The sequence below is a fragment of the Macaca thibetana genome, chromosome 4 (genome assembly GCF_024542745.1).
Source record: "Macaca thibetana thibetana isolate TM-01 chromosome 4, ASM2454274v1, whole genome shotgun sequence".
Lineage (NCBI taxonomy): Eukaryota > Metazoa > Chordata > Mammalia > Primates > Cercopithecidae > Macaca > Macaca thibetana.
The window spans coordinates 138,062,315-138,086,745 of record NC_065581.1 but is presented as its reverse complement, the minus strand read 5'-3'; the positions used below and the strand labels follow the sequence as shown (position 1 = coordinate 138,086,745).

The 24,431-nt window shown below is 36.7% G+C and overlaps 1 protein-coding gene across 5 annotated transcripts; it reads left to right on the top strand.

Annotated features, from left to right (window-relative positions):
• Window positions 1-2,484: 2,484 nt before the first annotated feature.
• Window positions 2,485-24,378, top strand: RNF146 (ring finger protein 146). Of its 5 annotated transcripts, none has more exons than XR_007725169.1 (4): window positions 2,485-3,238; window positions 16,249-16,358; window positions 16,532-16,625; window positions 22,072-22,622. XR_007725169.1 is itself a non-coding variant. In XM_050788710.1 (4 exons), exon 4 carries the CDS (start codon window positions 22,630-22,632, stop codon window positions 23,707-23,709), a length of 1,080 nt encoding a protein of 359 aa, XP_050644667.1. In that variant the 5' UTR covers window positions 2,485-3,238; window positions 16,249-16,358; window positions 16,532-16,625; window position 22,629; the 3' UTR covers window positions 23,710-24,378. The 5 variants fall into 5 exon arrangements, 3 of the variants coding, with proteins under 3 accessions (XP_050644667.1, XP_050644666.1, XP_050644668.1); XM_050788710.1 differs by lacking the exon at window positions 22,072-22,622 and adding an exon at window positions 22,629-24,378; XM_050788709.1 differs by lacking the exons at window positions 16,532-16,625; window positions 22,072-22,622 and adding an exon at window positions 22,629-24,378.
• Window positions 24,379-24,431: the final 53 nt, after the last annotated feature.

Sequence of the window (24,431 nt, the reverse complement as noted above, 5' to 3'; positions counted from 1 at the left end):
TGATTGAATGAAGCGAAATGGAATCCCAGTTATAGTAACATTGTTACAGAAATATATTGAAACTGTTAGGCTCGGATTTATTTCTTTAAGCAAATAATCTGAAGTTTTGGTACTTAAAATTACTGGAAACCAGTTACTCTTAATTACTGGAAACCAGCGCTCTGACAATGTTGAGAGGTGCTGTCCTGTATTATTCAAAGATATAAACTTCTCACTATCTTTCTTTCAAGTGGCTGATGGAGGTAGGGTGTATAGTATTCCATGCATTCAATTCTGCTCTTCATATGCAACTACTGAAAAATAATGAGTTCACTTTTATTAATATACATAAAAAGTGTGTATATGTATATATACACACATAAGTGTATACATATGTATATATGTACATATAAGTATATACATATAAGTATATACGTATATACATATATATGTACATACACATAAGCATCATGTATATATGTATACATATGTGTATATATAAGTATATACATATGTATGTGTATATATAAACACAGTCACATACATGAATGTGGTTTTTTATTTTGAGACAGAGTCTCGCTCTGTTGCAGTGAAGGCTGGAGTACAGTGGCATGATCTCAGGCAATTTCCGCCTCCTAGGTTCAAGCGATTCTCCTGCCTCAGCCTCCCGGGTAGGTGGGATTACAGGCGTGTGCCACGATGCCTGGCTAATTTTTTTGTATTTTTAGTAGAGACGAGGTTTCACTGTGTTAGCCCCAATGGTCTTGGATCTCCTGACCTCGTGATCCGCCCACCTCGGCCTCCCAAAGTGCTGGGATTACAGACGTGAGCCACCGTGCCCGGCCATGCGTGTATTCATTCATTCATTCATTCATTCACTCATGTAACACATATTTACAGAGAACCTCTTTAAATGGGTCAGGCACTATTCCTGGCAGTTGAGGTACAAAATAGAACACACATTCCTGGCCTCCCAAGTCTTGCATCCTAATGTGGAGAGACATATGATGAAGATTAGTAAGTAAAATAAATTATCCATTACATTGTGATAAGTATTAAAAAGTAAAGGAGGAAATATGAAATATCGGGAATGGGAAATGTCATGATTTAAAATGTGGTGACAAGTAGAAGGACTGACTGAAGAGTTGGACATCTGAGCACATATGGAGGCAACATGACGGGGAAGAGTGTTCTAAGCAGAGGAAACCGCAACTGCAAAGACTATGAGGTTGGGAGCCTGTGGAGAGCTTTCTGGGAATACAAAGCTGGGTAAACAGTCTGTGGGGTCAAAGATGTAATGAGGGGAGAATTTTAAAGTCATTGTTAGGACTTTGGTTTGTACTTGTGTTGGGAAGCCATAGGAGACTTTGAGTAAGGGAGTGGTATGATCTCACTTCTTTTTAAGTAATTTTGGATTCTGTATTGAGAACAGAGTCAAAGAAAAGACTAGTTCTTGGTCTACCATAATACTATAATCCAAACAAGTGATAATGCAGATTGTAGTGGAGGTGGTAAGCAGTTGGATTCTGGATATACTCTGAAGGAAGAGCCAACAGATTATATGCCAATGTATATAAGACATAAAAGAGATGAATTAAAGATGGGTTTGAACAAGGAAAAATGCAGCCATTTGAAATACAAAGACCCTGGGTATGAGTGAGAAGAGGTGGAACTAGTTGACATCTTACAGTCTGTGCCTGGATTCAAATCTTAGCTGTGTGTCTCTCTCTGTAAAATGGGAAGAATAATAGTGTCTACCTCATAGTTTATTAGGAGAATTAAATGGGTATATATGAATAAAGCACTTAGAGAAACACCCGGTACATCGTTAGTTAATACTAGCATTACCTCTTCAAGCTGGAATCTTCGAGTACATATCAAATTTTAGCGATTCTCTGTTCTTGGGCTGTGTAGGATACAGGGACAAAACTGAGTGGCTAATAAGAAGATAAAGATAGAAAACTAAGCTTAAAGGATATACACTTCAATATTTCTACATGTATAGAACTTATAAGAAAAACAGTATTGCATACATGCACAAGCATCACTGAACTAGATGCACCCTTCAAGAGATTGGTTGACATATTAATATATGTGAATAAAAACCCTGAAATAAACTGACTTCAGGGGAATAACAGAAAACATATACATTTCTATATCTATAAGGGCACTGAAAACTTCCAATCCTGAATCAGTTAATGAAATCCCAAAATGCGAGAAGACACTGTCACAGAATGTTGAAATACATACTCTTTTAAAGATAAAAGGTCTGCTCTTCCACCCTCTTCATTTTCCTACACATTAGGAAAATTTTACCAGTTCTGAAAAAGGAAACGTACATGCTAAAACGGTGAATTACTGCTAGAGGTCTGATGTTTAAAACCACAGGCTTGCGACCAAAATAACCTATTTAATTTTAGATTCTCACGCAGATTAATTTCTTTCTTCAGTTTCTCAGGCACTATTCTGTTTTTTTAAAAAGGGGAGGGCTCAAAATAAAATACCAATTTTTTCCCGTATTAAATTGCTCAACCATTAAAAAGGTGAATAAATTGGAAAGTCCTAAAGTACTCTCTCCCCTCCATCCCCGCCCACGACCCTCCTTTTTTTTTTTCTTGAAGTGGAACAAGCAGTACTTTTGCTAAGGGATCTTCAAGCCGAAACTCAGCTAGGCGCCCCAGGGCTTCCTCGGGATAGCAAAGCTGGATTTTTGAGCAGCACCACCTGCCGGGCCTACACACGTTTTACTTCCTCCACCCCAAACCTCTCTCTGCTGTAACTGCATTCTTTCAGTGCCTCTGGGCCCTAATACAACCAAAGCACACTCTAAAGCAGCCAGAAGAATCCAAGCAGGGAAGTCGCCGGTCCCCACAAGCAAGAGAGTGCGGGAAGGCAGCGAAGCGATGCAGGGACAGAAAAAGGAGACGCCGGAGCCAGCTCGCGGGTGCGCGGCACGGCTTCCGCCCCGCGCGGCCCCGCCTCCGTGACGCGCCGAGTGGTCACGTGACGGCCGCGCGCGTTCCCGGCCGCTGCGGGCTCCGAGGCCAGAGAGAAAAGACTGCGAGGTGGCCGCAGCTGTGGCCGGAGAGGTGGGAGTCGGAGCGAGGCCCTCTCGGGGGAGCAGGGTGAACGCCGGCCACTCCAGGATCCTCACTCGGGGAGAGGAGGCATACCTCGTGGTGTCACCTCCAGCCGCAACGTACTCCGGGTCGGCCTTGCGCTCGGGGCCTGAGAGGGGCGGCGGCGGGGTCAGGGGCCGGTACGTAGATGGACGCCCTTGGGCTGGCGCGGCCCCGGCTGTCCGCGCAGAGGCGGGATGGGACAGCTCAGCCCTTTCCACCACCCCCGCCTTGGCTGCTGGGGCAGGCAAGACGACCGTGACAGCCCATGCGCTGCCCGAGGGCCCCGCAGCCCCTGCCCTAGGTGACGGCCGGAGCTGGTCTTGGTCCGGGTGCGAGGGGCGGAGCAGCGGCCATTACTGCGCAGCCTCTTCCGCCTGAGCCCGCGTCGCTGCCTCGGGTGGCAGGCGGGTCCCTCTCCTCCCCCTGGGCCGTGGTTTCAGGCCTTTACCCGGGGACCTCCTGGCCTCGAGGTGTAGGGGCGGCGATGGTTTTTCGACAGTAGCCTGCTCCCTGTTTCCCGTGTGGGGTCAGACAGTTTAGGCCTTGGGTCAGATCGAAGCCAGGGCGTACAGTCTGCATTTTTGTCTTTTCCCGGAGTGTCTCTGGCTGCTGCTTTCTCTTCTCTCTCTTCCTCCTTTTTTTCCTCCTCCTCGGTGTCTTGGTCTTGGCTAATACGAAGAGAGCAATCCCTGCACCTTGTTCTAGTGAAGCCCAGCGCTGCATATTGTTAGTTGTTTTGACGGCTGTTGAAGCATCGGAACAATTAAAGAGATCTCACAGTATCCCTTGAGCCTCCAAACCCTCTGTGCATCTTGAAAGCTGAGACTGTTGCTTTGTTCTGTTTGTTGGGTGGGGAGTTCTCTTCCTACCCTCCATCCCATGAGAGGAGTGTCGGTCTTCCATTGTTGTCGCTATTTATTTTGCGAAGGCTTCTAAAGAATGTAAAATTGTTTTTAAGAGTGTGGAGAAGGAACCGTCCTCTCCACAGGTAAAACCTACAGGACTGTAAGTTTACACACACATCCTGGCAACTAGAATTTTTTATCGTTAATCATTTTGGTATACGTTTTAATTTCTTTTCTACAAGTGTCATTTTAGTGAGCACTTATATCTCAAGTTTTGAACATTTTGTTTAATATTTTTGTAATATTGAAACAATGTAGAACTGAGGTGAGAAGAAAGCCCAAAGATAGGGAACGCTTTGTTCTTTGTATGATTGACGTTTCAGGTACTGGGCGCATCACCCCCACCCCGTGTGTGTACTTTTCAAATGGGATGTGAACGTATAATGGCATTCAATCCAGTATATAATTATAGAATTTGGAAGACTTAGGACATTTTAGTCAGTGAATCTATATTTAGACTTTTAAAAGACATGGCACGTAAGGACACATGGAGAAAATGTCCCACACTAATACCAGGATTTGTGATTTTTGCTTTGCTGTTTTATGACTAGCAAATATTGTTTGTATAGAGTGCCTGGGTGCCCTAAAAACACTTGAAAATAGGTCAAGTAAATCTCGTTTTAAAGAGAAAACCGGAAGAGTGAAACACCACTCTAAAAATAGATTTTGGATGTGTTTGTTTTGGTGCCTTGTATATCTTAAAGTGGAGGATGTTGTTCAGTCCAATCTTTCATTTAGAATTTATGTCTCAAATGGGCCAGTGTGTCATGTGGGCAGAATGGAAATACATTTAAATATTTTTTTTTCTTCGCTGGTTGTTCAAAACTTGGTAGAATTATAATCATCAGGAAAACTTTCTCCAAATAGCTGGTCTTTTAGACAAGAGAAAGAAAAAATTAACTTTTTTTAAAAGGAGATGTCAACTTACAAAGTGTTTTGTTTCAGTCTCCACCAACTTAAATTGTCAGAGGAAAGAAACAGACTTTTTTAAAAAAGGATCCAAAACGATATTTTGAGTTAAAAGAAGAAAAGGATATTAAATATGTTGTTTTCACAATATCGATCTGTTTAAAGAGTATTATTTTATATGTTAACCATATACTACCAGGAAACATCTAACAGCTCTGACAGTTGGGAATTCGAATGCGTATTTTTCTCCCGTGTTAGTAACAGAAGGTACTGAGCCTTTTCCATTCTCTTATCTGGTTGCCTTGTGCCTGAGGAATCTGAATTTGTGGAACAACATCTTTGTGGATATAGAAACCAATTTATGTAACACTTGGCTACAACCACCTGTGCTTACTTATGGACTGTGTTTAGTTTTTGTGGCGTATGACCTTTTGGGTTAATTCAAATCCAAAGTGTTGTTAACTGACTGCTAATTAAAGCATTTAGAACTTAGAATTACAGAATTATACAGTAGGATGAGATAACAAAAGACTGGGGGTCTTTTGACTTGACCAAGGTCACACAGATAATTTGCCAAAGAGCTTCCTTATTTATGAAATAGTTGCTGGCTAAGAAACATCTGTGTGTGATATGATTAAAAGACAGTATTTGTTCACTTTTACATCTCATGTTTTGAAATAAAATGCAAAGCCCACTTTTTTGTTGTTTTGAGAAAAATTAAAGGGTTTAATGCGCTAGTATAAAGATTGTGAAGGCAGTAAGTAGATTGCCACGTAGTAACGTCTTAAAGGGAAGTGATTCTTTAAAATAAAGTATCAGACCCCATTTAGTTGAAATGAGTTTTGTCTGAAGTTTCCAAGTATGACCTATTCTTTTTCTCAGCTAATTTTTAGCAGGCGATGATTAGGGCATTTAGTTACATGTCTCAATTTGGGACTGGTTCATAAAAAATACTAAGATGCGTCTGCTAACTCACATTTAGATTTATCTACTCCTTTTATGTATATATAATTTTTTTTTTGAGTTGTATACTAAAAGTGGGAACATTTCAAGTATTTTTTCTGTTACTAAGTGCTTTCATGTAGAACATTTCCTGTTTTGTGTATTTTGAATAAATGGTAAAAATCTTACATTAGCTGTTAATAATTGGAAAAATACAGTAAGTCTTCAAATATTTATAATTGATATTTGTCTTTGTTTTTATATGTACTTATATTGATGTTACATGCTCTTTTTTTTTCTTTGATTAAAGATAATCGCTTGCTTGAATCTATTACCTGAAAAAACTCGACTTTGATCTTGTGACTGACTTGAAAAGTGGGAGTGTGAATATTTGGAGTTGTTACAAATTATAAATGGTACAATATTACTTCATTTTTAGTTGTATTTATTTTTCACTTATTTGAATGGGTCAAGATTTAAATTCATTGATAATCCCTAAACCGCTTTGTATATTTTTAAGTTTTACTTGTCACTTTTTTTTTTTCCTTCAGAATTGTTAGGGGCAAAGTATCTAATTTGGTTTTAGACTTTTTCTTTTTTTTATGTTACCTTCTTAATAGATCATCATATTAAGTTTGGTGTAAAATTTACAAGTCATTCATTCCAGTAGGAATTATGTATGTTTGAGTTATTTATGTTTGGCAAATTAATTCTGGCCTGCAGTTAAAATTATGCTGTTGTTTTACATCCCCCTATTGGTTAAAATAAAAGCATCCCTTCTCCTCCAACTTTAAAAAAATCTTTGTTTTCAAATAATATGGATGTTTTCTGAGGACTTCTTCACATGACTGTTCTAAGTATTACATGTATGCCCTATTTTGTGCCCAGTTGAAATTATAGTTGACCATTGAACAAGGCTTTGAACTGTGCAGTTCCACTTATACAAGAATTTTTTTTTCTGCCCCTGCCACCCCTGAGAGAGCAAAACCAATGCCTCCTCTTTCTCCTTATCCTGAAAAGGATGAAGACCTTTATGATGATCCATTTCTACGTAATGAACGTAAATATATTTTTCTTCCTCATGGTTTTTTTTTTTTTTTTTTTTGAGACGCAGTCTCACTCTGTCACTAGGCTGGAGTGCAGTGGTGCGATCTCGGCTCACTGCAACCTCCGCCTCCCGAATTCAAGAGATTCTCCTGCCTCAGCCTCCCAAGTAACTGGGACTATAGGTGTGCGCTACCACACCCAGCTAATTTTTGTATTTTTAGTAGAGATGGGGTTTCACCATGTTGGCCAGGATGGTCTTGATATCTTGACCTCATGATCTGCCCACCTCAGCCTCCCGAAGTGGTGAGATTACAGTCGTGAGCCACTGCACCCGGCCTCCTTATGATTTTTTTAATAACATTTTCATTTTTTTAGTTTATTGCAAGAAAACAATATATAATACAACATAGAAAATATATATTGATCCACTGTTTATATTATCAGTAAAGCTTCCAGCCAATAGTAGGCTATTAGCAGTTAAGTTTTTGGAAAGTCAAAAGTTTTCCTGGAATTTTGACTGTGCAGTGGGTAGACACTCTTAATTCCTCACATTGTTCAAGGGTCAACTGTATAAATTCTCTGAGTTAGTAGGTGATGAGTCAGTTTGGCAGAATTGGGGCTACCTAAACCTGTTAACTTTGATTGTAACAGAATATGCAGTTTTCTTTTTTATCTGTCTTTGGCAAAAGTCTAGGTAAATTAACATTGAATTCATTGTCTCTATTAAATGATTCCTGTAATGACTTGTCAGTTTTGTAATGAGGTTAATATGCAAGACATTCTAGACCAGCATTGCCCAGTAAAGTAGCCACTAGCCACATGGAGCTATTGAGCACTTGACATGTATCCAGTCTGAATTAAGTTGTGCTGTAAGTGTAAAATACACACTGGATTTCAAAGACTATGCATACACTTACCCAAGAACATAAAATATTACATTAACAATTTATATTGAAACATATTGAAGTGGTAATGTAGAAACGTTGGATTAAATAAAATATATTATTGAAATTAATTTTACCTGTTTCTTTCTATTATTATTTTTGTAGAAATGGGGGTCTCACCATCTTGCTCAGGCTGGTCTGTAACTCCTAGGCTCAAGCCATCCCCCTGCCTCACTACCCCCAAAGTGCTGGGATTACAGATGTGAGATACCATGCTCGGCCTCTTTTTATTATTATTAATGTGGCTAATAGAAAATTCGAAACTGCATATGTGGCTTGCATCATATTTCTGTTAGATAATACTTGACCTTTTCTGTGAGAGACAATACGTTGTAGAAAGACTTGTTTAAAGGTATATTTGAGTTTGAATCGCATCTCCCAATATTGATGGCTTTGTGACTTTGGGTAAGTCATTTAACTTCCTGAGCTTAGGCTTCCTCATTTGTAAAATAGGTACAGTCATATTTCACAGTTGTTTTGAGGATTCAGTGACATGGATTTGGTAGTGTTTCACTAACTGTAATATGCGAATCACTTGGAGATCTGGTTCTGTAGGTCTAGGGTGGCACTTAGGATTTTCGTTTGTGAACAGCTCCCAGGTAGGGCTGATAGTGCTAGTTGGGAATCCCAGTTTGTATAGCTAGGATCTAGAGCATTATATTAGTTTTAATTCATTTTCTTTCCCTGGCGTTTATCCAGTTAGTCTGCACTTTGAAAAAATTATTCATGAGGATATAGAAATTGAAAAAGTCACCAAAGCATGAAAGATTGACTAAAATTATTTGAACTGTGGACTCAGGGTTACTGTAGGATTCCTGTTTACATCTGTTAAGTTTTTGGTCTGCTTTTAGCTGGAGTCACTTTTGTTGGTTGGGTAATACTGCTAAATCTCAGCCAAGAAGACCTAGTTATGTTGTTTTACACAAATGTATTTTTGAAAGATAATGCATAATTAGAGGTGAAATAAAAGAATGCTCAAAGACAATCAGAGGGCAGTACAATTGACCCTTGAGCAACACGGGCTTAAGGGTGCCAACTCCTTGCACAATCTGAGTAAAGTTTTGACTTCCCCAAAATTTAACTACTAATAGCCTACTGTAAAGTCAGTTAACACGTTATGTATGTTATATGCATTATATACTATATTCTTAAAATAGAAGAAAAATTACATTTAGAGTACTGCATTTACCGATACTGTGTTTATGTTACCTGTTTACAAGGTGTCTGTCTGAAATGATGGGTAACTGCAGCTGCAGACCCATCTAGGGCACATACCAAGTTAATTTAACTTCTTGTAATGGCATGACTTTTCTTGGCTTCTTGGGATCACTTCTAGCATCACTAGTGGCACTTCACATGGGTCCCATGGTGTTATTCAAGGTTTATGGTATTGCACTAATGATGAAAAACGCGCAGGAACAAGAAATTACGTTTTACTCCAATACACGCAGAGATGATTAGTGTCACACAGCATATTAAGTGGAAATTCATAATAGCAACAGGAAATTATTACAATATGTACTATAATTTTATATGGCTATGATTCATACTGCATCTTTACATTTGTTTAAATTTCTTGTACCACCTCAAATGGCACCATATGTGTCTGTGTTTGCTAAGTTTTGATACACTTTAACTTATAATTTCTCTACATTTTATAGTACTAAATGATAAAATAGACTATATGTTTTATGCATTCATAATATACCTAATTTTTTCTTTTCCTTTTTTTGATATTTCAAGACTACATGATTCATCTGCAAGTTTTTTCAAATTGTCACAAATCTCAAAAAATTTCCAATATATTTATTGAAAAAACTGTACGTATATAAGTCATTTTGTTTATTTCCAACCTGTGTTGTTGAAAGGTCAACTGTATGAAGTTATCGTCAAAGATCTTTGAAGGAAGAAATGAAATCATCAATATTTTGAAAATTAGAGAAAGCCGTTTCTAAGAGAATCCTAGAAATTACTTCAGGCAAGAATTAGAAAAAAAAAATTGAAGAAATCGGCTAAAATAAATATGTCTTTGGCTGTGTTTTTTTTTGAAAATGGCATTAATATAATGAAACTGGAATGTGAGTTATGGTCACTGATACATTCTTTTGTTTACTCCTAAACGTAACTAAACTAGAGGAGTGTGATGAGGGCAAGGATGTTCTTTTGAAGGAGAAAGGTCATGTTGATGGAAAGTCATTATTCATAGATACTTTGCTGTTATTTCAGTACAATTAAGTAAATAGTTCTCTGCTCCTGGGTTTGTGTGTGTGTGTGCTTTGTAAGGGGCTTTTTCAAATAATTTTGCTATTGATAAGTTACTTGAATTTAATCATTAGTCTTTAAATAAGGGAAGCAGAATGAGAGAACTGCATCTCCTTGAATTAATCAGATTTTTTTTTTTTAGTACCTTTGTTCTAGTGGATATGCAGCAAAGCTTTTATTTCAATATTTGTGGCTATAGCTTTATTTCAACGATGTGAAATAGTTTTATAGAAAAGATCACAGCTTATTTAGGTGTTCAAATATGGGGTCTTTAGAGGATTTTTTTGTACTTGTTTTGAAGCTGCTTTGTTTCAGTTAACTTAGATTCCTTTAAGAATCAACTTTTGTTTCGGAGATAAGATATTTATGGGGAAGACCTAGAGGAATAAATTAGATTGGTTAGAGATAATGTGTAAATGAATTCAAGAGATAAGGAGAATTAGAAACAAGGACATACTTTTTGTGTATTTCATAGGAATAAAATGGTACCTTCTACACATCTGAATTATTAAAGTACAAATAGTGATTAAACAAAATTTTTAGAAGAAATGGTTTAATTGAATCTCCCACACTAGAAGTTTTAACATTCAATCAATTAGGTTCTGAGAATGATGGATTGGTACATCTTAAAAGACTTGTAAGATAGCGAAGGATAGACAGTGCTAATGACCAACAGCAACACCCAGCAGGACTTTCTTGAGCAAAAAACTTCATGTTCGAATTGTGGGTAAAGGCTGGGCATGGTGGCCCTCACCTGTAATCCCAGCACTTTGGGAGGCTGCAGTAGGAGCATCACAGGACTCCTGCCTGGTTAACAGACCCTGTCTCTTAAAACAAAAGGGTAAAGTAAGAGCAAATTGACTTTTGAGTGATGGTCCGAAAACCTTTGTGATGGGTAAAGGGTAGAATGTCTGTATAATTTTTCTGAACTGGAACACTTTTGTTAGGAGACCAAGGGCAAACTGGACAGATGCTGAGCTAACGTATGTGGTCATCCTAGTGAAGAATCATAACCTTTATTGGGGAAAGAGCTTTGTGAAGCTGTTTTGGCTGTTCAGAAACCCATCTTGGTTTATGCTTAGATTTTTATCTCCATTTTGGAGAATTCATTGCCAATGAACAATAGCTGGGTAAATGATTTGCTTGCCAGAAGATACAAAGATGGGTTGAATTTTATATTTGTAAATGTAGGAACTCCTTTAGATTTTAAGTTATATAAAGAAAGGATTAAAACTTAGATATTTTTATGTATCTTACAGATTCCAGCTGGGTGCCTTGTTCACAATTAGAACTCAAGTGTTATTTGAATAAATCAAATCCTTTGATATTCTGTTCCTCACAATAGTTACTTTTAGGAGTTGATTTTTTATTCATCCAAAAAATATCAGTTCAACAAAAATTGATTGACACTTTACTAGCTACTTAGAGATATAAAAAGGTCCCTATCTTCAGGGGGTTCATGATTTCACAGAAGAGTCAGACTTCACAAATGAATGAAATTAGTGCATGTGATAAATTCAGTAATAAAAAAACATACAAAATATATAGAGAGAACAATTAACTTTCTGGAGGTAGTCAGAGAAAATGGTAGGGATAACCATTTCTGTGTAATATATTAAAGAACAAATAGGCATTCATAAGCTGTAAAAGGGAATAGATTGTACCAGGCAGGAGGAAATACAGAGCTACAAAGGGAGGTTTGCAGGACTATGAGTAATTTGATACAACTAGATTATTAATCTATGGGTGGTTGTTGAAGATAAAAAAGACTAGAGACTAGTTATTTACAGTTTATATCTTTAAAACCTTTTAATGTTGTCCTAAGGAGCTTTGTCTTTATTGTGTAGGCTGAGGAGCCAATATTGTGCTTCACATATGGAAGAAACCTGGTTCATTTTGCCTTTTAAGTATATCATTCAGTCCTAGCTACTTGGGAGGCTGAGATGGGAGGATCACTTGAGCCAAGCAGTTTGAGGTTGTAGTGAGCTATGATCATGCCACAGCATTCCAGCTTGGGAAACAGACTGTAGAGTGAGTGAGTGTGTGTGTGTGTGTGTGTGTGTGTGTGTGTGTGAGAGAGAGAGAGAGAGAGAATCTCAAAGGCTTAGTAAATGAATTTGAGGGTGATAGTGACACAAGATAATCAGGCTGTACAATAGTTCAGGTGAGAGATGATGTAGGTTTAAACTAGAGCATTAGCAATGGGTAGAGAGGATAGATTCCAAAGGGATTAGGAATAAAAGTTGACAGAATTTATGTTGTGGTTGGTTGGGGTGGGGGAGCAGGAGGCTGTGTGGTGAGAGAAAGGACTTTGTCTTTTTCTCCATGAACACAAAAGTAGTTAAGGCATGAAACCTGAGATGTCATATTGTAAGAATTATGCAGAAATGGGGGTTTGTAAAATGTGTGTATATGAGAGATAAAGATAGGAGGGAGCCAAGGGTTCTATTAAGTAAGAAGTAAAAAAGATTGGGTTCCAGAATGGGCAGGAAAGGAAATGAGATGGTCAAGAGATTGTAGGTCCCCATGAAATTGAAGAGCAGGTGTGGGAATGAGTGGGCTGGAAGAACCAGAGCTTGTGATCTGAGAGTCGGATTAAGATTTCAGAGAGGCAGCAGTTTAGGTGACAACTAGTTTCAAATGTGATCATAATATTTGGTTGCCGGAGAGGAGATTAATTTCTTCGAATTTAGGATTTAAGGAACTGAAAATTGAGGACAGTGTTTCTCAGATTGCATTTGAAGGACTAATGCATGAGTACCACCTGGGGTGAGATTCCTAGGTTTAAACCTATGTCTACTGGCCTAGAATTCCTAAGGAAAGGGGCTGAGAATCTGTATTTCTAACAAGCAGTTTCAGTGATTCTGATCACTGAAGTTGGGACAAGTTTCAGAACCTGTGCAATAGGTGTTGGATGGTTCATTTTCAAGGCTATTTAAATAGGCTCATAGTTATGTCAGCAGTTAGGATGAAGAGGATTATCAGTAGTGAAAAGATGACATTAATCCCTTATAGGTGGTGAGAGAGCAGTTTTAGGGGATTATAGGGTATGTTAAAGTCAGTGTGATAGAGACTTGAAAGAAGTAATGATGTTGGACCAGTAAATTGTCTCCTCCTGTCCTATATATAGGGAGTGTATGAAAATGTGCAGTTTCTGTTTGGAGTAGGCTGCAGCAAGGAAATGAACATAGCCTTCTTTGATGCCATTGAAGTTGTAGGCTCCTTGAAGGTGGTGAAAGGGTTGAGAGGAAAGTCAAAACAGTGGAGTCCATATCATCTAAAGTCAGAGTAAAACAAAAAGCCAGGTTTCTTAGAAACCCTGTTTAGTCAGTATATTAGGCAGGGTTCTCTAGAGGGACAGAACTAATAGAATATAGATATATGAGTTTATTAAGTATTAACTTACACGATCACAAAGTCCCACAACAGGCTGTCTGCAAGGAGCAAGGAGAGCCAGTCCGAGTCCCAAAACTGAAGAACTTGGAGTCAGATGTTCGAAGCAGGAGGCATCCCGTATGGGAGAAAGATGTAGGCTGGGAGGCTAGGCCCATCTCTCTTTTTCACGTTTTTCTGCCTGCTTTATATTCACTGGCAGCTGATTAGATTGTGCCCACCAGATTAAGGGTGAGTCTGCCTTTCCCAGCCCACTGACTCAAATGTTAATCTCTTTTGGCAACACCCTCACAGACACACCCAGGATCAATACTTTGTATCCATCAATCCAATCAAGTTAACACTCAGTGTTAACCATCACAGTCACTTTTGAAAGTTCTCTGATTTTAAAACAAATTGTTTGTTCTGTTAAACATTTGGTAGGATAAGTCAGCTTGTATTTAGAGGTTACATACGGCCTTAAGAATATGTTTCTTTAAACACTAGAATTTTGAGATAACTTAGGGAGATAGATGCCCATAGTATGAGAGCCACATGGAACTAAAAGAATATTCAAGTCTCTTCTATTTTGTGTTTACTGTGAGATCTGTCGTTTCTTTCTTTATCATGTGTTCTTGATTATTCTGTGTAATGTGATGTGTGTCCTGTAGTGGACATGGTGAAGTGAAGAAGGAAATACTAAATGAGAAGAAAGAAGGTTAATGACTGAGATGGTACAATTTTTTAAGAGTACAATTCCATGTAGTTAATTTCACTTACAGTGTTGTGCAACCATCACCATTATAGATTTTCCACAACTTTTTTTTTTTTTTTTTTTTTTAGCATTACAAACAGAAACTCTGTACCCATTAGGCAAATAACTCCTTACTTTCCTTCCCTCAGTCTCTGGTAACCTCTGATACCTTCTGCTTCTATGAATTTGCCTATTCTTGATATTTCATATAAGTAGAATCATACAGTCTTTCCTGTATCTGGCTTATTAGTATGTTTTCAAGGTTCATCTATGTTGTAGCACATATTTCTTTTTATTACTGAATAATGTACTGTTGTATTTGTAGACCACATTTTGTTTATCCATTCATCTGTGGACAGATACTTGAATTGTGTCCACCTTTTGCCTAATATTTCTGCCGTGAACATTGGCATACAAGTATCTGAGAACCTGTTTTCAATTCTATTGCTATATCCCTGGGAGTGGAATTGCTGGGTTATATTGGTAATTACGTTTAGCTTTTTGAGGAAGCAACAAATTATTATTCACAGCAGCTACACCCTTTTACCTTCCTACCAGCAGTGTTCAAAGGTCCTATTTTTCTACATCCTTACCAACACTATTATTTTCCCCTTAAAAAAGTTGTAGCATCCTTATAGATGTATCATTGTGATTTTGATTTACATTTCCCTAATTGCTAATAATGTTAAGGATCTTTTTGTGTGTTTATTGCTCGTTTGTATATCTTCTTTAAGTTCTTTGCTCATTTTTTGCTCACTTTTTAATTGGTTTGTCTTTGTTGTTGAGCTGTATAGTTCTTTACATGTTCTGGATACTAAATGTTTATCAGATACATGATTTGCCAAAATATTCTCCCATTCTGCAGTTTTTTTATTTTCTTAACAGTGTCTTTTGATGCACAAAAATTTTAAACTTACGTAAAGCCCAATTTATTTCCTATGTTTCTCATGCTTTTGATGTCATAACTAGGAATCCATTGCAAATCTAAGGCCATGAAGATTTGCCCCTGTGTTTTCTTCTAAGAGTTTTATGGTTTTATTTCTCATATTTAGGTTATTGGTTCATTTTGAGTTAACTTTTATATATAGTGTAAGGTAGAGGTCCAGCTTAATTATTTTGCATGTGGAAATCCAGTTGTCCCAACATTAGTTAGAGGCTCCTCTTTCCCCCAGTGAGTAGACTTGATACCCTTTTGGAAAAATCAGTTGACTATTGATGTATGAGTTTATTTCTGTGCTCTCAATTCTATGTCATTGGTATATTTATATCTATCCTATGCCAGCACCAAACTGTCTTGTTGCCTTAGCTTTGTAGTAAGTTTTGACATTGGATTTTTCAAGGTTGTTTGGGTTACTTAGGGTCCTTTGCAATTCCATATGAATTTGAGGATTGCTTTTCCATTTCTGCAAAAAAAGGTCAGTGGAATTGTCATAGGAATTGTGTTGAGTCTGTAAATCACTTCGGGTAGTATTGTCATTTTAATATGTTAAGTCTTCCAATCCATACATCACTTGTCTATTTACTTAGCTCTTCTTTAATTTCTTTCAGTAATGCTTTATAGTTTTCTGTGTACAAGTCTTTCACCTCCTGGGTTGATTCCTGGCTATTTTATTCCCTTAGATGCTATTATGAATGAATTGCTTTCTTGATTTCTTTTTTGGATTGTTGTCTGCTGGTGTATCAAAATGCAACTGGTTTTTATGTGTGTCAAACTTGTAACCTGCAACTTTGCTGAATTTGTTTATTAGCTTTCTTGGGGATTCTATGCGATCTTCTATATAGAGAGAATAAAAATACTTTTACTTCCTCCTTATGCGTCTGTATACCTTTATCTCTTTTCCCTAATTTGCTCTGCTAGAACTTACAGTCATGTTGAATAGCAGCGGTAAAAGCATGCATCTTGTCTTTAATTTTTTCCACTTTTAAGATAAAGTTTTCCACTGAATTTTGTGGAAGGATTATAAATAATTAATTGATTCTCTTGATTTTAATTACTCTTTTTTCTTTTGCAGCATAAAGAATGAACCAGCAGTGGAAGAGAAAATACTGCAAGCTGGCTGACTGCTGATGAAGAAAATGCTTTATTTTTATGGCAGGCATCTGTGGGATCTGTAATAGTAATGTAAGTGTAGCATCATGTTTTTTCAGTGCTGCAGTAAATTAAGTGGATTGGTTTAAAGCACAGTAAATTGAGTATCTGTCATATTTAGTTTTAATTATATAAAATGAGCATTTTCTGTTGACTTATAGGTGCTTTATTAACAATTTATTTACATTAAATTATCGTTAATGTAGATTTCCAAGTCTCCTCAGAGGGAAAAATCTCTAAGAAAAACTGAAGACACAGGAGTTTGCTCATAGAAGGCTAAAATACTGAAGAGATCTCCAGGTCCTCTGGGTTCTACCTTCTTTTTACATAATAATTTTCTTAAATAACTAAGCTAGGCAAGTAGTACTAGCTTTTATAAATAAGACAAACTACTGGGTTATAAAAACTCTAGTTACTAAAAACTTGTTTCACTAAATTAAAGGAATTTCTACATAATTGATTTTTTTAATGTAGTACCTCATTGCTTTTTATTCATATCACTTCACTCTGATCCCCAGTTTTACTAGCTGTGCTTTCATCATTTATCTTTGCATGAAATGCTTTAAAGTGTTACATACTACCTTGGATTTGTCCATATTTAACTTCACCCTATTACTGATGAAACATTTTTGCACTATGAATATATTTGTTTTCTAAAGTAATATAAACCATATGCAACTTGATATCACTCATGAAAAATGTAGTGAATATTTTATTGACTTTTAATTATAGCATTTTTCTTATTAGACCAAGAGAGACCTTAGTAGATCCTATTTCACATTTTCCCAGTTTGACATAAAACTTGCTATCTACTCTTCCAGTATGATACTGGTTACATGTAATGATATGTATTAACAATAATTAATTTATTACTGAAAAGTACGACCATATTTTTATTCAGTATTGAAAATTTGATAATTGAAAAATGATACTAATAAACATTTGTCTTTAAAAATACATCTTTTATTTAATCCTGTCCATTTATCTATCTATATACATTTTTAAATATCTTAATAGGTCAGATAGTCTAGGTGCTGGTCATCAAGGAGCTTACTATGATCTAGTAAATGAGACATGTATGTAATTAACAAACAGTGGAATAGATGCCATATTAAGGTAACAACAAGATGCTATTGAAACTGAACAGAGGGAGAGATTAATTTTATCTGAACGGTTCAGAGTGAACAGAGTAAGTTTCACTTTGCCTCTAAAGAATGAGTAGAATTTTAACAGTCAAAGAAAATTAAGAAACATTTTTCAAGCCAAGGGAATGAGGAGGGAAACAACTGCCTAATCATCAACACATTTTAGAGGAGTCAGGTAACAGTAATATGTGGGAAGGCAGGGTAGGAGAAAGAGAATTCAAAATAAGTGCCGGGAATGAACATTTATTTAGTACTTACTATATTACCAGATTTTACATTTATTTAACATAAAATCAATATTAATTGATTTTTATACTTAGGGACAGAGTATATTGATCAGTCTTGGAGGAGTTAGGTGACAGTACTAACTAGATGTTGAGTGGTTAGCTTTGTAAACAAGTAGCAGTACCCCATATTGAGCCAGGAGGAATAATGATAAGACAGAGTAAAGGTAAAGATAGATTTTCAGGATTTATTTTTGACTTACCTAATTTCTCAGTGATAGAGGTGTTAGTATATTGATAAACTAGGAGGGAGAAGTTTTATGATAGTCTTTGGGGAATAGGGAAAGAAAGATGTCTTGGCCGAGTAAAAGGTTACTGGGATTGATGGTGTTTAGGAAATCAAAATAGCTACTAAGTGTGTGGGGTTCACAACTTTTGCACCACACAAAAGTGAATTGTATGGTGAAATTTTTGTCACTTAGAGTAACTTGCTTGATTATTCTTTATTGCGAATGTCTCCCTTGTTGGCTTTTGTGGTGGTGGTCTATCTTTATTCCCTGTTCTTCTCTGACCGTTCCTTACACCCCTTCCTGGCTATTTTACCAGACAAATATTGGAGTAATTCAAGATTCTGTGGCTGGCCCTTTTGACTGCTCTCTCTACAGGTTTAATTTGGGCATTTACTCATTTTCATGGCTCCAAGGACCATGTATGTGTTGGTGAGTCACCAGACTTTTTTCAGCTTAGATTTATTCTTGGAGTACCAAACGAGTAAATTCAGCTGTCATCTATCTATCTCCACCTGGAGACCTTAATAAAGTCATTATGTCTGAGACAGAACTCTCCTCAAATTCTGAATTTTGGTGAATGTGTCACCACCCATCAGTAACCAAATGCTTTCATTTCTTTTTCCTTAGCATTCTTATATTATTGGAACCTTACATCAGCACCCTGCCTCTAATTATCTTATACTTGCATTACTACCTGGATATTCTAGTTTCCCTTTCACCTACCTCCTCCTGCATTACCATACTTTCCTCCAACCTGCTGTTCAAATGGTCTGGAAGCTACTAAACTGGCTGTTATTACCTGATGTAAAACCTTTCAGTGAACTCCTCTTGTCTCATTAGTGGTTCATATGTGGACCAGCTTCATAGAAATACTTGAGCCCCTTGAAATTATGTGTAGGATTGTTCCCTTTTTTGTGTCTGTAATTGGATTCTGAATTCAGACTTTAAAAATCTGATTTTTAATATTTGGAGTTTTTATTGCTGGCTAAAAATTTCTTGAATACTACATATACTAAAGACCTTTTTTGCTTATAATAATTTTGCCTTCCATTTGACTAATTATCCAAGAAGTTTCAAGGAAATCTGAGTTCTTGGAGATTTCCACTAACTCTGCCCATACCCCTCTATATTTTGTCTTCTTAAGAAGACGACTTAGTATTAATAAACTCTTAATAGTCTTACAGAAATATTTCACATGGTTTATCTATTGGAAGAAGGGGATTTATACTTAAAAGTTGGAATATCACATGAAGAATTCAGTGAAAACGTCTTTGAAAATAAGTGATGTATTATACTTATTAATAGAATTGGACTACACTCCAAATTTCTATGTGTTAAATTTTTAGTTTAGTAAACTGGAAATAAATTCCCTTTTTCAAAATGATTCAAAATTAGAATTTTATGAGACATTTATGAGATAGGGAATACCTCTTTTGCTTAGCATTAATACTTGCTTTACACAAAGGGAGGGGAAAAGCATTTCTTATTTACATATTGGTATGATCATCTGCATACATTTAGTCTCCTACCTATTTTAAGATCATTGAAAGTATGCAAAATAGAGCCTGTGTAGGGTAGATTAAAATGGTTTTTTAAAAAGCCTTGAAGTATGTCTTACAGGTAGACTAGCAGTTTGGGGTTACTTTGTGTCTATCTTGTTACACATTTTATGTGTATCTTGCTTATTGCATGTGCCTCATTCAGAATTAAAGAAGAAATATTACTAAGTTTTTCTGCCCATTTGTTGGTGATAGACTAACAGGATACTTGATGGGCTAAACAGAATCAGAATTTATAAATTGCTATGGCAAATTGATAGTTAAGAGTGCTTCAGATGAAATAATGACCACTTAGCTGTCTGGTGTCCATTGTTTTCAGATTAACTTTGTCCAACTTTACTTCATTCTAATGACAGAACCAAAATACCTGCACAAACCGAATTGTTTTGCCTTTCCAATTGTGTTGTTGTTACAGTTCATGCCTTCTCCTGGGATGATTGTAATTGCTTAGTTTTGAAATTACGTGTTTTGGTTTATTCATACATGCAAGAGTAAGAGTCATGCAAAATATTGATCATATTAAGTAGGGTGGAGGATAATATTTTTAGGTTGAAAACTTTTTTTTCTGTAGATAAACGAGCTCTATGTGATGGAAAACTGACTTCTTGGACCAGTTTTACTTAAAACAAATACAATAGGTTTGGAATTACGTATTTAAAAGCATGGCATTGGTCCATGTGACATGTTGGGTATCTTGTTTACATTTTACCAGACTTTATTTTTATTTATGTTTTAAATTTATGAGCCTGTCCTTTGTTCATAAGGTACTTAGATGGTTTAAGATATAGACTTCTTATGTAAAGATGTTGCTGTTGTTTTTCCAAAGTAATGATGATCATCAGCCCATTTTTCTATTTAGTCTTATGAATAGAATTATGAGTAGACTCTTTTAAATTATTACTTGTAAATGGATTGCTTTCTTGTTCTTTTTCTTAACTGGAGCTTTAAATAAATATGGAACTTGGAACAAAAAGAATTTCAGGAATTTTATGGAAACTTACTTTTTTGACCTAAATTGAAAGGGATGAAAGTTTCTGAAAACCTAACAAAATGTGTGCACAGCCAATTCTTTTAGGGGAGGAAATAGGCAGGGAATGTTAATTGGCTATTTAAAAAACATATGCCTTAGTTTGTAACTTATTGTTGTTTCAGGTTACAAGATCTTTGAAGGCAAGTGTTTATCTCAAAATATGTGAAAGCTTTTATAGTGCTTAACATACTAAGACGTCCTATTAGGGTTTATTTAGAACAAGCTTATCCAACCTGTGGGCGACATGCGGCCCAGGGTGGCTTTGAATGCAGCCCAACACAAATTCATAAGCTTTCTTAAAACATTATGTGATTTTTTTTTTTTTTTTTTTTTTTTTTTTTAGCTTATCAGCTATCATTAGTGTTAATGCATTTTATGTGTGGCCCAAGACAATTCGTTTTCTTCCAGTGTGGCCCAGGGAAACCAAAAGATTAGACACCCCTGACTTAGAACTTTCCATAGGTTAGGAAAAAGTTGTACTTTCTTGATGTCTATAACCTAGAATTTTTGGTAAAGGAATTGATTGGAAATGTTATTAAAAGTTGAAAATAATTTGGAAATTAAGCATTTTAGTGATCAGTTCTTCCACTGAAACTGTGTTGCTTCCTTTACTAAATATGTGCCATCTTTTTAAAAACTTAATGTGTTGCTTCCTTTACTAGAAAATTGCCATCTTTTTGAGCCTTGTCTATTGAGGAACCAAGAACACAGAAAAGGCTGTAAAAAGAAAAAAAAAAGGATTGTTTTAAGATTGGATGTGCTGTGATGATAGCCTAGGATTATTGTTTTTCAATTTTTGATGAGCGTAAGCATTGTTAGTGACTATATCTTTTGTAACTACTGGACCCATTTAGAATGGCAGAATTAGCTGGCACAAAGATTGTCATGCATTTTAAGCTTTAATCTCTGACATCTTCATCTTCATTTCTCAGTCTTTTTTACTTATCAGTGGTTTCCTCCCTCTATTATTTTCTCCCCTTTTAATTTTTTTTTTTTTTTTTTAACTATGGGGAAAAAAAAATTAAATGTTTCCTTAGCAGGGCACAATAAGGCTTTCATGACTTGGCTTTTGATTATCTTTACACCTTCATCTCCTGCTCTTCCATTGCTTGTATGACTATTTGACTCAGTGTCTTGCACATGCCTCTGCCTGGAATCTGCTCCACTGCCCAGGCCCCTCTGAATGAACACTAAACTTTCTAACCTATGTCCATCCTCTCATCTCTCTCTCTCTTTGTTATTTTTGTAAGTATGTTAACACATTCTGATTATGCAGGAATCAGGCCATATTGTAATTATCTGCATATTTGTTTCCTTATTTAACAGAGTACTTGTGTGTCTTATTTATCATTAGACCCATCAGTACTTAGTATCTAGACCATGGTAGGTGTTTGGTAAACGTTTATCTGAATCAGCAAGGCAGAAATTATAAATTTTATGTCAGTGTTTAAGCTGGATACATCCAATTTGACAAATCTTTTTTCTTCCTCCTCTTCAGGGCATCTTCAATATTCATGTTATTTTCTCCCTTGGTCTTATGTGATTGTTACCTTTATGAAGCTTTAGTGATTACAAAGCACTTTTTTTGTTCATTTTTACCTGAGCTTTGTAAACTCTGATTTGCAGGTAAGGAAATTTAGACTAAGGGTTTAACTGCATGCCTAAGAGCACATAGTTAATAAAGAACTCTAAAACTCAGATTTTTAGATTTCTTGTCTAGCGTTCATTTCACTGTATAATAGCTGCCATGATCCTTTTTCCCTCCACTGGATGCAGCTTTTCATTATATAGTTCTTCAGTGTGTTTCTCCAGGGCCGATCTGTAAGTGCACTGATGGAATTTTTATACATTCCCAAAGTATGTACAAGTAAATGCTTATAAAACGTTTTCATTGGTTGGAGAGTTTTTCTTCTACTTTCATCTTCATATCCCCATTGTCTAGAATGTGGCTTGCATATAATGCACATAATAGGTGGTTAGTATTTTCATAATTGTTGAATTAAGATATTGCAAGAATTAAAACATGACTTTAATATTTTATGTATTTTTTCTTAGGATGGCTGGCTGTGGTGAAATTGATCATTCAATAAACATGCTTCCTACAAACAGGAAAGCAAACGAGTCCTGTTCTAATACTGCACCTTCTTTAACCGTCCCTGAATGTGCCATTTGTCTGCAAACATGTGTTCATCCAGTCAGTCTGCCCTGTAAGCACGTTTTCTGCTATCTATGTGTAAAAGGAGCTTCATGGCTTGGAAAGCGGTGTGCTCTTTGTCGACAAGAAATTCCCGAGGATTTCCTTGACAAGCCAACCTTGTTGTCACCAGAAGAACTCAAGGCAGCAAGTAGAGGAAATGGTGAATATGCATGGTATTATGAAGGAAGAAATGGGTGGTGGCAGTACGATGAGCGCACTAGTAGAGAGCTGGAAGATGCTTTTTCCAAAGGTAAAAAGAACACTGAAATGTTAATTGCTGGCTTTCTGTATGTCGCTGATCTTGAAAACATGGTTCAATATAGGAGAAATGAACATGGACGTCGCAGGAAGATTAAGCGAGATATAATAGATATACCAAAGAAGGGAGTAGCTGGACTTAGGCTAGACTGTGATGCTAATACCGTAAACCTAGCAAGAGAGAGCTCTGCTGATGGAGCGGACAGTGTATCAGCACAGAGTGGAGCTTCTGTTCAGCCCCTAGTGTCTTCTGTAAGGCCCCTAACGTCAGTAGATGGTCAGTTAACAAGCCCTGCAACACCATCCCCTGATGCAAGCACTTCTCTGGAAGACTCTTTTGCTCATTTACAACTCAGTGGAGACAGCATAGCTGAAAGGAGTCATAGGGGAGAAGGAGAAGAAGATCATGAATCACCATCTTCAGGCAGGGTACCAGCACCAGACACCTCCATTGAAGAAACTGAATCAGATGCCAGTAGTGATAGTGAGAATGTATCATCTGCAGTTGTTGCACAGCACTCCTTGACCCAACAGAGACTTTTGGTTTCTAATGCAAACCAGACAGTATCCGATCGATCAGATCAATCGGGAACTGATCGATCAGTAGCAGGGGGTGGAACAGTGAGTGTCAGTGTCAGATCTAGAAGGCCTGATGGACAGTGCACAGTAACTGAAGTTTAAATAAAAATGTCTTCAGTTCCATGCTCAAGGTTGAAAAGGTTACCTGTAAATTTCTGCCCACATAACATTATACTCATCCCTAGTAGTGCATTTTGGGAGTTGGGGTGGGAAGGGGTATGGGAAGGATAGACCCGTAATCAAAATGTCTAACATGTCTCTGTTGAGAAATTTATTTAATGTAAGGAACTTGGGTGTTAATAGTTGAGAGCTGTTTAGTAATAACCCAGTTTTCTCGAGGTCTGTTTACTTTATAGTTTTTAAAAACTTCTGTAGTTCTTTTGGCCAGTGTGTTTGTATTATCTGTGCATTAATGGTCCTCATCTGACTCCTGCATTGTGTCTTATTTTTCTGCATGGATTGGCATAAGACCATTACTAAAATTTGGCACCTGTGAGATGTTTGATATTATGAGCAGGAAGCATAATTTAATGTAAGAATAGATGTGAATTTGGGATTTCAAAATAGATGAATAACTACTATTTTATAGTAAAGTTATTGATACGGAAATGAAAAGAGCCAGTAACTTATGTTTCAGAATGTTTGTAACACACTTCATGGCGTTCCCATAGGCTTTGCTGTCTAGTCTTATAGTTTGAGGTTTTTCTGGTCAGCATTTTTCTTTTTGATTACAAAATTTATAATTTAATAAATACTAGAGTTTATCAAAAACAATTTGTCTCTTGTTTGAGTGTGGAAAGGGTGTGGAAACATTTTGACATTTG